Genomic DNA, 20,318 nt, shown 5'->3' on the forward strand with positions numbered 1-20,318 from the left:
TCCTGTCTCTGGTCTTGATCTCTTCAGCTATAATCAGAATGATGATTCTAAAGTCACTTTGTTGCTTACAACCATGTAATACTTTTAAATTATCACTATAATAAAGTCAGGGGCACCTGGGTGGCTCAGTCAGTTAAGCATCTGCCCTCGGTTCAGGTCGTGGGATCAAGCCCTGCATCAGGAATGGAAAAGAAAGGAAGATGGCAGATCTGTTAGAAGATAACAAGCAGCAGTTGGTGTGAATCACTTTTGAGGGATGAGGGCAAATAGAGACTAGGCCAATATCCAGGTTTCTATCTCAGGAGCCAGGATAGATTTGTTCTCAAGATAAACATCATAAGAGAAGAGCAAATGTATAGGTTAAGAGTGATGATTTAATCAGTTTTCTTTAAAAAGACAGTGAACTCAGGAATCACTGATTTTGAGGGCATAACATGAGTAGTCTAACTTAAATATAAAAACCTCCCAACCTAAAGACAAGCGTAAGTACCCTTTCTGTGAAAAGTACGTCCTGTCTGACTTTGGAGAATTACTTAAGATAATTTTAAAAGAATTTTTTTTAGGGCGCCTGGGTGGCTCAGTCGTTAAGTGTCTGCCTTCGGCTCAGGTCATGATCCCAGGGTCCTGGGATCGAGTCCCACATCGGGCTCCCTGCTCGGCAGGAAGCCTGCTTCTCCCTCTCCCACTCCCCCTGCTTGTGTTCCTGCTCTCGCTATCTCTCTCTCAAATAAATAAATAAGATCTTAAAAAAAAAAAAAAAGAATTTTTTTAGGGGCCTGGGTGGCTCAGTCGGCTAAGCATCTGACTCTTCATCTCAGCTCAGGTCTTGATCTCAGGGTCATGATTTCAAAGCTCTGTGTTGGGCTCCATGCTGGGCATGGAGCCTACTTAAAAAAAAAAAAAAAGAATTTTTTTTACTCTGCCCAAGTGAAAACCATTTCAGTTGACTTTCAAAGTCATTCTAGTTATTCTAAGCTTCCGAGTGAGAATATAAAATATGAGACTTCAGAGATTTTCATTGGTTCACCTAACTTACTTCCTTGAGTCAAACATAAAATGTCACCTGTCACCCATTCTATCAATAAATATGTATTAGACATTGTGAAGCATTGGCCTGACCCCTAGAAAGAGAAGGGTGACAAAGACAGACATTCTATATCATCACAGAGCTTATAGTCTTAAGAAAGAAGAGAAACAATAAATAATTTCAATAAAGCATAGTGCTGCAACACAGACAGAATAATGTGTTACAGGAACATAAGGCAGGGGCATCTAACCTAGACCAGGATGAGTCAGGGAAGGTTACCTAAAAACCTAATGATGTGCAAGTTGAGAACCAAAGGATGCATAAAAGTCAGGTGAGAGGCTGGCAAAGTAAACTGTGTGAAGGCCCAGAAGATACTGAAGAAATGGAAGTTGTTTGGTATGGCTGAATGGAAGAACAAGAGTATGTCTGAAAAAGTAGGCAAGGGCCTGATTATCATGGTCTTATAGATTATGTAAAAGACTTTTGACTTTATTATAGAGATAATTTTTAAAGATTTTGTTTATTTGAGAGCGAGAGCGTGCACGAGCAGAGGGGAGGGGCAGAGGGAGAAGCCGACTCCCTGTGGAGCAGGGAGCCTGATGCAGGGCTCAATCCCAGGACCCACTCCAGTCTCTGTCTTTGCTTTCACATGGCTTTCTCCCTGTGTCTGTCTTCACATGGTGTCTCCTCATAAGGACACCACTCATACGGATCAGGGGCCCATTCTACCTCTCTATGACTTCATGGAAACTTTTTTTTTTTTTTTTTTTTAGATTTTATTTATTTATTTGAGACAGAGAGAATGAGAGAGAGCGAGCACATGAGAGGGGGGAGGGTCAGAGGGAGAAGCAGACTCCCTGCCAAGCAGGGAGCCCGATGCGGGACTCGATCCCGGGACTCCAGGATCATGACCTGAGCCGAAGGCAGTCGCTTAACCAACTGAGCCACCCAGGCGCCCCAACTTCATGGAAACTTAACTAAATTATATCTGCAATTATAGGTTACCTAATAGATAACATTCTGAGGTACTGGAATTTAGGATTAAAACCTACCTTTTGTTTGTGGGGGAGGGAGTCCATAACACAGTATTTAGCATATAACAGGTACTTAATAGATATTTACTGAATTGGAATATAAATGAAATACATGTTACATATTCATGGCATAGAATTAAAAGCTTTCTTTATTATGATTTTTTAATTTGTTAGGTACAAAGTATCTTTTGGATTTGTCTGTTTCCAAAAATTACATGATGGATTACATGGTACTTGTAACATTTGAAAATTAATAAATATATTATCTTAAAGTAAAAGCACATATAGTATGAATTCTTTATTTGTAAGCTCACTTTTAATGCTTGTACTAATTTATGTAACTTACAGATACATTTTTTTAAACAATAGATGGGTTTTGGCAGCTCTTTCTGCCCATGGGTCCTGTTCCCATACTTTAATAAAACCACTCCTTTGATATCCTCCCTCCCACAAAAGATGGGTATTAAATTTTGGAAAGCACATTTTAGGCCTCAGTAGGAATAAATACCCTTTCCCTATCCTTTATATTTTTAAAGTAGTATCTTTCTGCACATTATTGTGCATTAATGTTGGAACTTTTTTCTTCAGATGTTTTTTGGTAGAATTCCAGTTGTTTGAATATTTTTCCATATTTAGCATATATAATAAATTGCATCGTTTAATGAAAATATGGATAAATTAGGCTCATATGAAACACTTTTTAGATTCTAAGAATTGTAACGCTTTGTCTTATTTTCTTTTGTTTCTAGCTTTGTTAGTCATTGGTCTGTTAGTTGAGACATCATCAGTGCTTTTTAGACCATACCCAAGTTTCCTTAGGTAGCATTGAAAATTACATAGGGGAATCTCCTGAAAGAAGGTAGCATTGTTGAGTGTGTTTAAGTTTGATGGATACCTTTGATGGATACCTTCACCATCCCTGGATTATTTATATTCCATTAGCAATTGATGTAGTTCAATTTATCACATTTTTTGTGGCTTGTGCTTTTTGCATCCTAAGAAACCTTTGCCTACCCCAAGGTGACAAAGATATTATCCTATGATTTCTTCTGGAATTTTTCTAGTTTTAGAGTTTAGATTTTATTTATTTATTTATTTATTATTTGTACATACATACATGCATACATACATACATATATACTGGGCTCCACGCCCAGGGTGGAGCCTAGTGCAGGGCTTGAACTCACGAATGTGAGATCAAGACCTGAGCTGAATTGAAGAGTTGGGCGCTTAACTGACTGAGCCATCCGGAACCCCCTATGTTTTAGATTTAGGTCTGTGATCCATTTTGAGTTAATTTTTATGTGTAGTTTAACTGAAGGTTGTTTGTTTTTTAATGACTGTCCAATTGATTTAACATTGTTGAAAAAATTTTCCTATTGAATTGCCTTTGCCTTTTGAAGAAAATCAGTTGACAAAATATGTGTGGGTCTGTTTCTGGACATTCATTCTGTTCCGTTAATGTATATGTCTATTCTTTTGTCAGTACCCCATGATCTTGATTACTATCACTTGAAATTATTCTTAGCCTTGAAATCAGGTATAGTGAGTTCTCCAACTTTATCCTTATTGAAAGATTTTGCTTTGGTTATTCCAGATCTTTTCCATCTCCATGTAAATGTTAGAATTAATTTATCTATTTCTTCTAAAAAAGCCAACTGGAATTTTTGATTGGAATTGCATTGAATATATAGATCAGTTGGGAATAATACCAGTCTAACAATATTGAATCTTCGAGTCCACAAATACAGTATTTATCTCTATTTATTGATGTCACATTTAATTTCTTTCAGCAATGTTTTGTAGTTTTTAGTATAAAAGTCTTGGATACTTTTGTTAGATATATTCCTAGATGTTGAATACTTTTGGCACTACTATAAAGAAAATTTTTAAAAATTTAATTTTCTAATGTTTTGTTGCTAGTATATAGAAAATCATTGATTTTTTAAAAAATATTAATCTTGTACCTGATTACTTTGCTAATAAATTTGTTTATGAGTTGTAGCACTTTCATGAATTCTCTGGAATTTTCAACATAAACAGAAATATTGTCTACATGTAAAAACAGTTTGACTTCTTTTCTAATTTTTCTATCTTTTATTTCTTTTTATTGCATTATTTCAGTGTTACATTGTTGAATAAAAGTGATGCAAGAGCATTCTTGTCTTACTCCTGATCTTGGGAGAAAACAATTCAGTCTTTTATATTAAGTTTAATATTAGTTGTAGATTTTTTAAAGATATCCTTTATCAGCTTGAGGGAGTTCCTACTATTATTAGCTTACTAAAATTTTTAATTGTTAGTTAATATTTAATTTTGTCAAATGCTTTGTCTTCATCTATTGAGATGATCATGTTACGGTTTTTCTCCTGTGGACTGTTATTATGTTGAATTATATTGGTTGATTTTTGCATGTTCAGCCAACTTTGCATTCCTGGGATAATCTTAACTTGGTCATGATGTATTACCCATTTTATATATTGTTGGTTTCATTTTGCTAATGTTTTGTAAAGGATTTTTTGCATAAAATAAGGAATGTTGATCTGTAATTTTCTTTATTGTAATATTTTTATCAGGTTTTGGTAGTAGGGTTATGCTGGCCTCCTTAGACAAGTTGGATAATGTTCCTTTCTCTTCCTACTTTTTGAAAATATTTGCATAATTTTGGTATTATTTCTTCCTTGAATGTGTGATAGACTTTACCAGTGAAATCTTTCTTCCTTTTTTTTTTTTTTTTAAGATTTTATTTATTTGAGAGAGAGAGAGAGAGAGCAAGCACGAGCTGGGGGTTGGGGGAGAGGGAGAGGGAGAAGCAGACTTCTTGCTGGGCAGGGAGCCTGACACAAGTCTGGATCCTAGGACCCTGAGACCATGACCTGAGCCAAAGGCAGACGCTTAACCAACTGAGCCACCCAGGCACCCTGCAGTGAAATCTTTCTTTTGGAGAAGATTTTTTTTTTAAAACATTCAACTTCTTTTATAGATATATGGCTACTAAGATTTTCTTTTTTTTTTTCTTGTGTCAATTTTTTCATCCATAAGCAATTGATATTTAGTGGTATTAAAACAACAGCAACACCAAATCCTTTGAAAGGTTCAGAACCTTATAAAGAGAGAGACTATAAGGGCTGTGGGGCAGATTGTTGTAACTGAAGTGAGGTAAAAGCCAACTAGACATTCACTGGTATTTGGCTGGTAACTCATTTTGTCAGGTTTTGGAAAAGTGACATAATCTTTTCATACTCTTTTTTCTAAAAAGCTTTTCTCAGTCTTTTGAAAGAAAAACATTTTCATGGACCTTTATACCCAGTGCTTCCTTAAGTCATTTTTGGTCATAATGTTATTTAAGTAGGTATAAACATACAACTTACGCTTACAGTTCCGAGACGGCTGTAAACCAAAATAGTCCCACAAATTCAAGCAAAGTTAAACTATAAAACCAACATAAACTCAAATTAACATTAATATGATAGGGAACCAGATTTGAGACAATGTCTTTTCTGCTCTCACAGTGCCGGAAGTGTAGTATGTTAAGAGCATCGGCTCTGGAGTACGACCAAAGTTCAGATTTTGGCTCCACCACTGCTTTGTTCAAGTGATTTAGTTTACTCCTTTATAAAATGAGGATAATAATTTATTTAACTTATTAGGATTGTTGCTGTAATTAGGATTATTGGTATGTCAAGTCCTAGAATAGTGCCTGGCAATTAGTAATTGTTCAATAAATATTAGCTGTAATAATAACTAGTTTTGTATTATTCTGCTGAAAACTTAATGATCAGTGTTGGGTTTATTTTTTGTTTATTTTTTTAAAGATTTTATTTATTTAAGAGAGAGAGCACAAGCAGGGGGAGCAGCAGAGGGAGAGGGAGAAGCAGGCTCTCCACTGATTAGGGAGCCTGACGTGGGGCTCTATCCCAGGACCCTGGGATCATGACCTGAGCTGAAGGCAGATGCTTAACTGACTGAGCCACCCAGGCACTCCTAGTGTTAGGTTTAATAGTAGAGAGTAGGTTTAATATAGAGAGACTCTATATTTAATGGCTTTCTGATTTTGACTTTAATAATGTAAATACTAATATATAGAATGTCTCCTTGCCTAAGTTAACGTACAGTGTGGTGATAATAACTTCATAGCTTTGTTTGCTAATTTAGGGTAAGCAAATTTCATACTTAACCTAAACATACTTAACCTAAACTTTGCTAGCCAGGACTCTTTGAGTTTTGCTTTGTTTTGTTTTTAAGATTTATTTATTTATTTGAGCAAGCGAGCAGCGGGGAGGGGTAGAGGGAGAGGAAGAGATAGAATCCCAAGCAGACTCCCTGCTAACGTGGGGCTTGATGCAGAGCTTGATCTCACAACCCTGCGATCATGACCTGAGCTGAAACCAAGAGTTGGACATTCAACTGACTGAGCCACGCGGACACCCCTCTTTGAATTTGTTTTTAATCAAGTGTCACATGATAACTCTGTAAAGCTGAGTGTCTAATCCAATCATTGCCCTTATCAGATATGGGAAATACTATGAAGTTATTTTTAATTCTTGAAAATGTAGAAAAGGCATTATTTTTCAGTGTAGAGCTCATCATCAGACTTTTGAAGCAAATTAGTAGGTTCTAGAACTGACTTATATTCAGCAGTTCGGAAATACCTTAATTGTCTTCTTACTGATTCTGTTCTGTATTAAATTTAGAATATATTACAGTATATTGATAGCTATTCCTTGTCAGCTTGGACTCAATCCATTTAATTACCCTAAATATCAGCAAATTATGCTCTCATAACTACATTGGTTAACATTGGTTGCCTGGCTAAACATATTAATAATGATACTGGAAAAATATTTTCATTTTATGATACTCAAGAAAAGTTTAAGAGCCTCTTCATGAGATTGCTAGTGAATTTCAGAATGTAATAAAAGTGACTTATGATTACTACCTATTGATTCTTAAAGGTTGGTGATTATTACAGAATTAAGTGCATAAGCTTTTAACAAAATTTAAAATTGTATCTATTTTGTCTTTTATTATAATTTTTTTTCCTGGCTTGTGGGACCTTTAGCAAAGGTACTATTTTACTACTGTATAGTAGCTTTTACCTGAACAATAAGTTATTTTGAGTTCCACATGCTTATATAATTTTGTGTTTTGATTCTGCCACATTTTTACATATTTGAACTGTTACAACATTTTCATTCATATATTGTGCCATAATGTATATTATTTTCTTTCTGTGAAAATATATATTTATCTCAACTGCTTTTATTTTCTCATTACCCTGTGACACTTGAAAGTGGTGTATTGTTTCAGTATCACATTCCATTTTCATGATGTCAAATCATGATGCCTTTCATTTGCAAATTATTAATGCAAAAGACAAGTTTTATATTTATATTTGCTAAAAAGGAAACAGCATGAACAGGTTTCCCAACAAATTGAAAGTTGAATCATGTCACTTTAGGTGATTATGGACAATAATGTGAGTATAGATACGAAGGCAATATTCGGATCTAGGTGATTATTTAGATGATTCATAATATGCTTATATTAATCATATTTTTACTAGAATCAAAATGAAAACAGTTATCAACATTTTGGAATAGAATTATAGACCTCCCAATAATTTATTTGTGGAGTCCAGTCTGAGAAACTATTGTACTTGGGGGGTGGTGCAGAGAAATTGAAGGATTTTGCTCTGAGGTTCCAAAAACCAGAGATGAATATTATTTTTTGTGTATCAGTTAGTAATTGAGTTCAGCTGTATATAATCAAATACTGCCAACAACAGTGGCTTAAGCAAGATCAGGGCCTTATCTTTCCTTATGTAACAAAGAATCCTAGATAGTTCAGAGTTGATGCAGTGGCTCTGTGATGTCAACAGGGACCCAAGCTCTTTCTGGGTGTTCTCTCTCATCCTTAAGTTCTTATTTCATGTTCCCAATATGGCCTCTGGAGCTCCAGCCATCATGTCCTTATTCCAGACAGAAAGAAAGGGAAGGACAAAGGGAAAAAGGCAGAAGGCCAAAATCAGACGAGTTACTCAGTGACTTTCATTTACATATTTTTGGCCAGAACTGTGTCATATAACGATTCCTATTTCAAGGGAAGCTGGGAAATGTGTTTTAGGTGAGCATATTGCTGCCCCAACAAATTGGGACTCTCTGTAAGGAAAAAGAATGGATACTGGGTAGGCAAATGGTCTGCCATACCAATTAAATAGATATATTAAGAAAGCTTAAAAAACAAATACCAAAAACCTCATTCTTTATTTTTTTTTAACCAAGTTTTTAATTTTAATTCCAGTGTAGTTAACATACAGTATTATATTAGTTTCAGGTGTACAATATAGTGATTCAACAGTAGTATACATTACTCAGTATACTGAGTATCATTGTGATAAGTGTACCACTCTTTCTCTTTTATCTGCATTTTTACTTTAAAGTTATATGAAAGGAATATAAATAAAGTCCCTAAATTCCTAAAGTAGTATGAAAGGAACATAAAAATCATATAGTCCTGACATTTTAGCTTAGAGGTAATTAGTGACTTGTCTGAGGCCACAGACATCAGTTCCAGGACTGGAATTGAAGTTCCCAACTCCAACACCAGTCACTGGTCTTTCCATTTACTGTGAAGCCTCACAAAATCTGGTAGCTCACTTATTACTCTCCTATATGCACAAGACAACTGCGGTTTGGTTATACCACTAGGGAGAAAAATCCTCTGTTCCCTTCAATTATTACAATAAAAGTGATAGGAAATTTCATGTTTCTTATTTGAGGGTCTTATGTTTATTTTGTTAGTGTTGATGGCACTGCCGGTATTTATATGTTTATTGATTCATTCTTCATTTATTCATCATTAACAATAGATTATAAGGTCTCAAGAGCAGGACCATATCGATATGTATTAATATCTCTGTCCCCAACTAGGTCCTCATCGATGAATGAAAAATTATAGCCCCTTATACTAAAATTTTAAAAATAAATAAATAAAAAGTTAAAAAAATTATAGTTCCTGTACTCAGGGAATTCTCAGTCAAGTTTGAGAGACAGACAAGAATGGCAGTGGTAACAGTACAGAGATAACTCAAGAGATGATAGAAATACAAGTGAAGAGTGAGTACAAGCGAATAAATATCTGAGGCTGAAAGAAGGTCTGTAAAGATTTCAATAGGAGGTGGTCCCAAGTTCAGTTTTGAAAGGGTTTTCCAGATGAAGAAAGAAGAGGGCTGCATATCAAGCCGAAGAATGAGTTTTTAGAGGCCCAGTGGGTGTGAGAAACTGTTTAGAGGAAGAGGAGAAATATGGGAAAAGCCCATAGTAATAGGAAATGAGGCTTGAGGGGTTGACTGTAGCCATGACCACATCACAGAGGCCTCATGATATGTGAAAGGGTTTGAATTTACCTAACTATTGATGAGGTGCCACGGAGGTTCAGATATGCGCTTTTGAATGGCCACCTGACATTGCAGTTAGACCTTGGCACCTTAGTGCAGAGCCCACCTACAGTGAGGCACCACTTGTCACTCACAGCCACAGATAAACAGGACAGACTAAACCATACATCAAGATCCTTGCTCCTCCCCTGCTCAGTTCTCTCCAGGATCTCCCCTTTATCAGAAACGTACTTGACCTTTCTAATCACATGCAGACTCGACATGTCCCATTTTACTTTTCTTGCCCATCATGTTGTCCTCACTGTTACCCAGCCACAGGCCCATAACAAGTGATTGTTTTTGACCTCCGCCCGATAAAGAATGGTTTACTCCTATTTGGTAGTTGGTTATCCTTAGATGCCCAGGAAGCTTAGATGGTGGAATAAACCAGACACATCTTTTACCTCCAAACTGTGAGATGAAGGGCAGTATTTCAGGAGTTTCAGACAGCAAGGAGGCAGAAAGCCAGCTCCTAAGATTTGGTTAGAGTCCTGGCACCTGGCCCACCTATCCTTGCTTCTGGCCTATAGACTGCCTGTGTTTCTGACCCCAGCAGATGCCCTCTAGTGGCTCTCCTCCCAGTCCATTCTGCCTTCCCTGCTAAAGACTTTTTCTTCCCCACTATAGCACTTCATTCTCTCCTTGGACTCTCAGTTACGTCATTTGTTTTCTGGTGCCCAGCAGAGGATTGACTTTCCTTCTGTGACTCATCCTAGAATGGACCTAAGCCTTTGTTGGTTCTGCCTTTAGTAATGAAGTTTCTGATGGCAGAGGGTAAAGTTGGAAGTGCATCCTCTTGGTTAATACAAATAATGCATACATTTTATTATTAAAGAGCTGACTAAACCTCTCTTTGTGACTTTGGAAGTAAAACATACCATGAAAAAGCTTACCTCTTTTTTATTGCTTGTTTTTTTTCTTTCCCACTTTTTTTCTCATGCAAATATTTTTATGCAGATAGTGTTGTAACAATCAAGGAAACTAACAAAAATCTTCTCGTCTGACAGCCAATAGGCATCACTTTTTTTTTTCTTTTTTACTTTTCCTTGTATTCTCTTCCAGTCTGCCCATGTGCAGCGATATTACCTAGATACAGTTTTGAAGTACAATTCTTTTTTATGCCATATGATCATAGTTCAAGGAAATTGAAGTAATGGAGATACGGGAATATCTTGGGTAATAATGGCTTCTTATTTTGATTATTTCCCTTTAGGAAAGACACTGCTGATCCTGTAACATGGAGGATTGCCTTCATACTTCATCTGAGAATCTGTCCAAATTGGTCAGCTGGGCCCACAGCCATGGGACCATTTGCAGCCTCATTCCAAACCTGAAACACTTGCTTTCGGAAGGTTCCCATGGGAACCTTACAGCAATGTGGGGCTGTAGTGCTGGCCATGCTTATCACTGGCCACTGACAGCTACTTGCAGAGCTGGGTCCCAAGAAAGGGTCTGTTTCCAGGATAACAGAAGTTTTAACTCTGATAGTCCCAGTATAATTGGAGTACCCTCTGAGACACAAACTAGCCCGGTTGAAAGATACCCTGGGAGACCAGTGAAAGCGAAGCTAGACTGTAATCGGACCAGAGACTCTTGTGACTTCTCTTATTGCAGTGAGCCCTCTGAACTGGATGAAGCTGTTGAAGAATATGAAGATGAAAACACCCTGTTTGACATGGTTTGTGAGTCTTCTGTTACAGACGAGGATAGTGACTTTGAACCCCAAACCCAAAGGCCTCAAAGCATTGCTCGAAAAAGGCCTGGAATAGTCCCATCTTCTCTCCATTCCAGCTCCCAGACTCAAATGGTTGATGAATGCAGCAATGATGTCATCATTAAAAAAATCAAACAAGAGATTCCTGAAGATTATTACATTGTGGCGAATGCAGAGCTGACTGGAGGGGTGGATGGACCAGCCCTGTCATTGACACAGATGGCAAAACCCAAGCCTCAAACTCATGCTGGTCCCTCCTGCATAGGGTCTGCTAAGCTGATTCCCCATGTGACATCTGCCATTGGCACAGAGCTAGACCCACATGGTGTATCTGCATCCCCCTCTGTCATGTCCAGACCAATCGTCCAGAAGACTGCCAGGGTATCTCTGGCTTCACCAAACAGAGGACCCCCTGGTGCCCATGGCACCAACCATCAGGTGTCCATGCAGATGCCTGTGAGCACATCCCATCCTAACAAACAGATCAGCATCCCTTTGTCTGCCCTGCAACTGCCTGGACAGGATGACCAAGTTGCTTCGGAAGAGTTCCTGCCCCATCTGCCCAGCCAGGTTTCCTCCTGTGAGGTAGCTCTTTCTCCCTCAGTTAACACAGAGCCAGAAGTGAGCTCCAGTCAGCAGCAGCCCCCAGTCGCTCCAACCATAACCACTGAGGCCACAGCACAGTGCATACCAGGTATGGCACGTGAGGTGACAGAGAGTCCCTCATCCATGCACGTCCGAGAATTCTGCGCCGTCAGCACTTACAAAACCATTGGCTCAGTTTGCTAGAATTCAGGCCTTTATTATTCTCAGAAAGATAGAAATAATGAAATATATTCTATCCACGTGATACTCTGAAGGAAATTCATCTCAGTTAAGGCCATCCGTCCAGTCCGTGTACCTCAGGGCTGAGAGGACAGCTGTAGGATTGTGTTCTTGATATTGCATGGCTAGATTTAAGGTTTGTATCTGATCTTAAGCTGAATAATTTTTATTTTTATTATTTTTTAAATATTTATTTTAGAGAGAGCAAGTGAGTAAGTGGGGGTAGGGGCAGAGCTAGAGGGAGAGCGAGAATCTCAAGCCAACTCCATGCTAAGCACGGAGCCTGTTGCAGGGCTTGATCTCACAACCCTGAGATCGTGACCTGAGTCGCAATCAAGAGTTGGACACTTAACTGACTGAGCCATCCAGGCGCCGCAAGCTGAATAATTTTTGTATATTAATGTTGTCTTTGAAAAAAAATTTTTTATGCTCTCCTATCAGTGTCAAGGTATTTGGTTGCTCTTTGAATCCAGAATGATACGATGTTGGGTTAGGCATATAATGACAATAGAACTGGTGCTTTTCCATTATCATTTGTTTGTCTGAACCAACTTGGCCTTTCTATTCATTTTAGTTGCTGTGGCAGTTTAGAACAAGTATTTTTAAAAGCTACAAATAATTCTAAAAGAAGTATTTTTTTATCTCAAAATTTAAAAGAGTCTGATAACTTGCACTCCTGGAATACATGGGCCTAACTGGAATGGACTGAGAGGAGAGGGAAATAATTGTATGAGGTCTCTATCTAATTTTGACATTCTAATGTTCTGTAATTCTAACATGCAGTATTTATTGAATCTGTTTAATCGAGGCTATTACTATATAAAGAGGGTTTGGGGTGTCGTGCACTTGGGTTCATTATTCAAATCTCATGAGCCAGAAGTAGAAATGTGGACAAAGATGAACAGACATACAGAACAGAGTATATAGAAAGCAGAAATTTGTGGCACGTTTTGGTTTGTTTCATTTTAATCCCTCTCAAGGAAGTCATGTATTTTGGGAAAAGTTTCCTAGAAGCCTGCAGTACCTCTGCTTTTACCCAATTTATGATTTTACTGACACAGTCATAGTATTATTAATAAGATATACAATGAAAATATTCATATCCTGACTCAAAATTATGCTTTTCAGTTTATTCATTTTTCTTTCTTTTTAAAATAATAGCTTCACTGAGATATAATTCACAATACCATAAGATACACTCTTTTAAAGTATACAGTTCAGTGGTTTTTGGTGTATTTACAGAGTTGTGCAACCATCACCACTATCTAATTCAAAACACTATTATCACCCCAAAAAGAAACCCATACCCATCAGCAGTCCCTTTTTTCTTCCTCCCAGCCCATCAACCACTGATCTACTTTATGTTTCTATGGATTTGCCTATCCTGCACATTTCATATAAGTGGAATCATAGCATGTGGCCTTTTGTGACTACCTTCTTGCACTTAGCATATTTTTTTTTTACATTGTAGCATGTATCAGGATTTCTTCTTATTGCCAAATAATATTTCACTATATGGATATACCATAGTTTGTTTTTCCTTTCACCATTGAGGTTGTTTCTATTTTTTGGCTATCATGAATAATGCTGCTAATAACACTCGTATACAAGTTTTTGAGTGGACATATAACTTCATTTCACTTGGGCAACTACCTAGAAGTGGAATTGCTGGGTGTATGATAATTCTGTGTTTAACTTTTTGAGGAGCTGCCAAACTGTTTTCCAAAGTAGTTCCACTATTTTTTTTTAAGATTATTTATTTATTTGCCAGAGAGAGAGTGTGGGAGAGAGAAAGAGCAAGAGAACAGGCAGGGGAAGCAGCAGGCAGAGGGAGAAGCAGGCTCCCTGATGAGCAAGGAACCCAATGTGGGACTCGATCCCAGGACCCTGGGATCATGACCTGAGCCAAAGGCAGATGCTTAACCGACTGAGCCACCCAGGCATCCCAGTAGTTCCACTGTTTTAAAATCACCAGCAATGTAAAAAGGTTCCTGTTTCTTAACATGCTGACCAAATTTGTTGTTTTCCATTAAAAAAAATGATAATTTATCCTGGGTTCATGAAGTAATATTGTGGTTTTGATTTCCATTACCTTAGTGACTAATGATGTTGAACTTTTTAACAGTATGGTCTTTGGCTAATCCTGGCATAATTTAGACACATTTTTATTAGGCTGGTGAAAGTCTTTGTATCAGGTAGGAAATCTGACTCTTAGTACATACAGGATATAAATAGTGGTACCTTTTCACTTAAATAAATAGTTGTATCTGGTTTATTTGTGTGTCCCCCCCCATTTTTTTTAAATAAAATAGGAGACTTATCCTGACAGGGTTTTCTGCATTCTCACTTACTTTATATTTGAGGGTAGAATTCAGAATTGTATTTTGCAAAGTAGTCCAGTATATCAAAACAGCCTTAGTAAGACTTGTATCACACATCCTTCCATGAACTTACCCCAGCATCCCTCTACTAACTTACCCCAGCTTAGTAATACTGTTGTATTATCCCTTCCACTAACTTACCCCAGATTTCCTTGCATCTGCCTAATGGACAGTGAATGAAACATCGAGGTTCTTTTTCTTTCTTTCTTTCTTCTTTTCTTTTCTTTTTTCTTTATTTTTTAAAGATTTTATTTATTTATTTGAGAGGGACAGCCAGAGAGGGAACACAAGCAGGGGGAGTGGGAGAGGGAGAAGCAGGCTTCCCACTGAGCAGGGAGCCCGATGTGGGGCTCAATCCCAGGATCCTGGAATCATGAACTAAGCCGAAGGCGGATGTCCAATGACTGAGCCACCCAGGAGCCCCTTTTCTTTTTTTTTAAGATTTTATTTATTTATTTGAGAGAGAGAGGGCACATGAGTGGGGGGGGAGGGGCAGAAGGAGAGGGAGAAGCAGGATCTCCACTGAGCAGGGAGCCCGATATGGGACTCGATCCCAGGACCCCGGGATCATGACCTGAGCCGAAGGCAGACACTTAACTGACTGAGCCACCCAGGTGTCCCTCGAGGCTCTTTACAAAACAAAATATGAATATCTTATTATATAATTGTTTTGGAAAAGAAATTCAGCCTATTTGAAAAAGAAATATTTTAAACTATTCATTTTTGTATAGATTACATTCTCAGGTTTTTCTCTTCTCTTAATGAAATTGCACTTTTTTTTTAAATTGCACTTTTTATAATAGCTATAAAGAGCAGGTATGGCCAAGTACAGTACATAATGAATACAATCCTAAACTGTGATTTAACTGTACTCTTGCAAAGAGAATTGGTTTGGCTTGGAGTTGAACCTTTAAGGAAAAACAGTATGAATAACTGGTAATGGGAGTTTCCTAAGGAATCATCCTGATGTTTTGATCCATTGTTCTTTGGAAGGATATTATATTGCTAAGATATTATTAGTTTTTTTTTTTTTTTAAAGATTTTATTTATTTATTTGAGAGAGAGGATGAGAGGAGAGAGAGTACATGAGAGGGGGGAGGGTCAGAGGGAGAAGCAGACTCCCCGCCGAGCAGGGAGCCCGATGTGGGACTCGATCCAGGGACTCCAGGATCATGACCTGAGCCGAAGGCAGTCGCTTAACCAACTGAGCCACCCAGGTGCCCCAAGATATTATTAGTTTTAAAGAAATACTATTTTACTAGAAACATCACTGGAACAAAAGTCTGATTGACATTTTTCTTTCGTGGGAGTTAGATAAAGTTAACTTACCATTTACCTTTGTTCTATAGAGCCCAAATTAGTCTCTGTGCTCTTAACAGTTTTGTTTGTTTTGCGTATTTATTATTATAGATAGTCTTCATTCTAAACATAGATTTTTTTAATTTAGAATTCACATCCAAATGTATGTGAATGAATATGTACAGATGGACCTAACTCAGTTAATATATAAAGTATACTTGGCACTAAGCAAAGAAGAAAGCTTTTGAAAGAGCTAGCTGAAAGCAAAATCAGGTGCTCTTCTTAAAACGGACGTTGTATAAGCTGGAGTCCTTACCAAATCATTGTAGAAACACTGCATATCTTTGAATAATATTTTTTAAAATAAATATTCTGACAAATGACTGAGTCAACCAGAAACAAGGAGAAATTGTTTCATTTTGTTTAGTTTTACTGATACCATTTAAATTCTGTTCTCCTAGTGGAAAGTCATCCTTATTTATGTTCAAAACTAAACTCACAAAGTGATAAAATGTTAATCAAGGTATGGATAAAATTATTAATTTTCATGTCAGTCCTGTTATACTGCTCAACCCAAATCTCAGCAAACAGTAATGAGTAAAGAGGACATATTATTAGAAGAATTATTGACTGTCTCCCCAGTGGCTTAGATTCCATTAAATTTTGAGGTTTTTAAATGTAAATTTGGGGCATTTGTCATAAATTTAAATCTCTATTGCATTCTGAGTTGGGTTTTTATGTGTATATTTTTTAAATATACACACATACACATGACTTCCTTTATGATTTTGTGCAAGGACCCCATTTATTAATCAGCTTTTTCCCCAGCAAGTAATCAACTTTTGCTTATCAGATTTGAAATATATATATTTTTTCTTTTGAAAATACACATCTTCAGTATTTCTTTTAATTTATTTTTATTTTTTATTTTATTTATTTGACAGAGAGACACAGCGAGAGAGGGAACACAAGCAGGGGGAGTGGGAGAGGGAGAAGCAGGCCTCCCGCAGAGCAGGGAGCCCGATGTGGGGCTCGATCCCAGGACCCTGGGATCATGACCTGAGCCGAAGGCAGACGCTTAACGACTGAGCCACCCAGGCGCCCATCTTCAGTTATTTCTAATAAATTATATGATTCCTTATATATTAGAAATACTAACTCATAGTATATTTTGTATATTGGAAATACATTTCCCTCTTTACCATTCAAGTAATTTTGGTGTAATTAAAGTAATTTTGTTGATGGCATTTTTTTGACATGAATTTTCTTAATTTTTATGAAGGTTATTCCTTTCAGCTTCTATTTAGCTGTCATCTTTTCAGCATTTGGTTATTTTGCTAAGGAAGTCCTTTCCCTCCTTTGAATCAGATAACTATTTACCTATATTTTCCTCTGGTTCTTTTTTGGTTTTCCACCTGCTGCAGCTGCCCCCACCCCCTGGTCTCCTTTCTTTTTTTACATTTAACTGTGAACCCAGAATAGATTTTGGATTGGAACCTCACTTCATTATTCTTGCAGGTAGTCAAATGTTCCAGCATCATTTATTGAATAATTCCCAGTCACTACTGAATTGATTTATGCATAACATTTTTGTTTATAATTGGGTCCATTTCTAGGTTTCAATTCTGTTGTTATTGATCTCTTTTTCTTCTAATTTTTTATTATTTGTTTATGTCCTTTTTATAAGTTTTTTTTTTTTTTTTTTTAAGTAATCTCTGCACCTAATGTCAGGCGCAAACTCATCACCCAGTGGCCAAGAGTGGCATGCTCCACTGACTGAGCCACCTTGGCACCCCACTATTTGATTATATCTTATACAAAACAAAATGCATTCATAGAAAAAGAAGGGCATAATTTAAAGTATTTAATAGAGTACTTTTTGAAACCTACTCATGTAAAATTGAGTTCAGTAAGCTTTTAAAAATTAAGTCATATATTACTTCTCATTGTTTGGTATATGTTGACAACATAAACAGTGATTTCTTTTGTCAAAAACAGAAAATCTGAGTTAAAATAAGTTTAAAAAGAATAAATTGCTTTATAGTCTGAGGATATATCTTGAAACAAGCTTTTAGTCAAAGGTTAAATGAGGTCTAGTTTCTTCTTGCCATTTCTCACCTTAGGTTCCTTGGTATTAGCTCTCCCTATAGATATTTGATTTCTGCGTGGTCCCCAAGGTGGTTGCCAAGTGCTGCTAGGATTCATGTCCAGCAGTAGACAGAACCTGTGCCACAACATTCCCATTAACCCCTGAATCAGTCTCTGGGGCATTAGACCCCCACTTGGAAATGGTATTGAGACCAGTTTACATAAACCAGGATAGGGCCTGAGATTCTACATTTCTACTAAGATTCCAGCTGATGCCAGTGATACTGTTCCATGGACCATTTTCTAGTAGATGAAGGGATATAACTGCGTAAGATCAGACTCTACTACACTACTTAAGAGTACTGAGCACAGCATAATAATGGCAATAACAGTGATGACAATGAAAAAAATATTAATAATGGTAGAAATTATTAAGTTGATACCTCTGACAGGGGGATTGAACAGCTAAATCACCTGGAAGTAGCCCAAATAAGGAGGATTTAGGAAATCTGGACATTGACATTTTTTATTGCCTTGTGTATTTCATTTCTTTTCTTCCTTCTTACTCTCCATTTCTTTCTCCTTGTATAATTTTGCCCTTGAGTTGCCATTGGTAGTGGTGGTAATGTCAAGAGTTTTATAAGATCTGGTGAAGGTGAGTGAGCTTTATTTCATTAGGTCTCTTAGAAGAAACTTAATGATCTAGACACTTACCTAATTTATTGTGTTCCCTTTCTCTTCTAATGCTGAAGGAGGCTTTAATGGAACTATGCAATACCCTTTTCTTCAATTCCAGTGCCTTGCACATGGTTTGAGTGTGATCATTGTGTTGTTAATTTCTTGACCATGAGAATATATCTTAGGGGAAAATTATGTACCTGGATCCATGAGTTTCTGGGACTCACTGCTTGCTGTTAACAACATCATCTAAAAAGCAATAACCTTGTTTTCATTCCTCTACTCACCTAATTGGGCAATGAAAAAAATCAGGCCCCTCTATCTCTGGGGAGGGACTGCACATCCACAGGAAGAGAGAGCAAGTCAAAACCTTGATAAAGTTAGAGATCGCTAATGTGTTACTGAACACTGTTAAACCTTCCAGATCTGTACAATCAGCACGCACCCCTTCCCCTAGCCTTTTAGATGGCACCTTCCATCCCTCTGCTGAGTATCACAGAGTCTTATTGTTCTTCTACTTGAAGATCACCAGCTCTTGACTTTCCTACTTGAGTATCACAGGATCTCCTCTCCTCTACCTAAATGTTGTAAAGCCCTTCCTCCCCAACTGATCAAAGGGCAGTTGTCAGAGTGGAGTGGTGGGGGTTGTCTTAGGTTTTATCATGCATAGTAGAAAGCCTGTAATAATGAGTTTAAGGAGCTGAGGATGGTGGTCTTTAGCCCCTGGCTGGTAAGCATTTCCCTCCTTCCTTCCTGCAATGTACTTCTTAGAAAAGGTAAAAGACTTGGTTTTAAATTAGTAATTTCTAGTTTTATTTTCTACACTGGCCGGGGGGGTGGGGGGTGGTAGGTGAAGGGGATATGTGATTAAGTACAGCCATTCTGTTAAAAAAAGAAGAATTGACTATATTTTCATGTCTTTTCAAAGTATTTAGGTTTTTACAAAGATAGTTTTACCAAGGCAATAATGAAAACCCATTATAACTTACATGACACATAATATATAATTTACATACATCTTATTATAAAGCTATAATAATTAAAATGGAATGATCTCACATAAAGATAGACAAGTAGAGCAGTGGAGCAGGATAGAGAGCCCAGAAACACACCTACACATAAATGGGAACTGTATGTGAAAGAGATGGCATCTCAAATTAGTGGGAAGAGGACGGATCGGTCAATGAATGGTATTGGACATTTGGTCACCCATGTGGAACAAAATAAAATTAGATCCTTATCTCACATCAGACATGAAAACAAGTCTCATTTAAAGATCTAAATGTGGAATTATAAAGCTTAAAGCTATCTGAAGGAAATCTTGCAAAATAGCCTTGATGTCAGGAAGAGTTTTTAAAACATGGCACAAACCATAAAGGAAAAGATTGGAAATGCTGACAACCTTAAAGTAAAAGTCTGTAAGTAAAAGCCTTAGCTGGGACAAGGCATATCCTAAATAAAGTTAAAAGATAAGCAGTCATCTGTGAGATGATTTTAATTCACATAACCAAAAATATTCATACACAGACTATATATTAAAAACTGCCACAAATCAGTAGGAAAAAGGTTAGATAATCCACTAGGGAAATGGAGAAAAGGAAATGAAGAAGCACTTCTAATAAGAAGAAACCCATGTAGGGGCGCCTGGGTGGCTCAGTCGTTCAGCGTCTGCCTTCGGCTCAGGTCATGATCCCAGGTCCTGGGATCGAGCCCCACATCGGGCTCCCTGCTCGGCGGGAAGCCTGCTTCTCCCTCTCCCGTTCCCCCTGCTTGTGTTCCCTCTAGCTGTCTCTCTCTCTCTGTCAAATAAATAAATAAAATCTTTAAAAAAAAA

The 20,318-nt window shown here is 37.3% G+C and overlaps 1 protein-coding gene across 3 annotated transcripts in view; it reads left to right on the forward strand.

The window, feature by feature from the left end:
• The window catches only part of KIAA1958 (KIAA1958 ortholog), a 147,904-nt gene that overhangs the window by 62,372 nt on the left and 65,214 nt on the right, over positions 1-20,318 (forward strand). For all 3 annotated transcript variants that reach the window (XM_081803384.1, XM_081803383.1, XM_081803382.1), the window contains exon 2: positions 10,713-11,907. In XM_081803384.1, coding sequence (XP_081659510.1) covers positions 10,737-11,907 — 1,171 coding nt within the window. In that variant the 5' untranslated portion in view covers positions 10,713-10,736. The remainder of the gene's footprint in view (positions 1-10,712; positions 11,908-20,318) is intronic.

Source organism: Leptonychotes weddellii, chromosome 14, assembly GCF_054177405.1.
Source record: "Leptonychotes weddellii isolate Sample4059 chromosome 14, ASM5417740v2, whole genome shotgun sequence".
In the NCBI taxonomy this organism is placed as follows: Eukaryota; Metazoa; Chordata; class Mammalia; order Carnivora; family Phocidae; genus Leptonychotes; species Leptonychotes weddellii.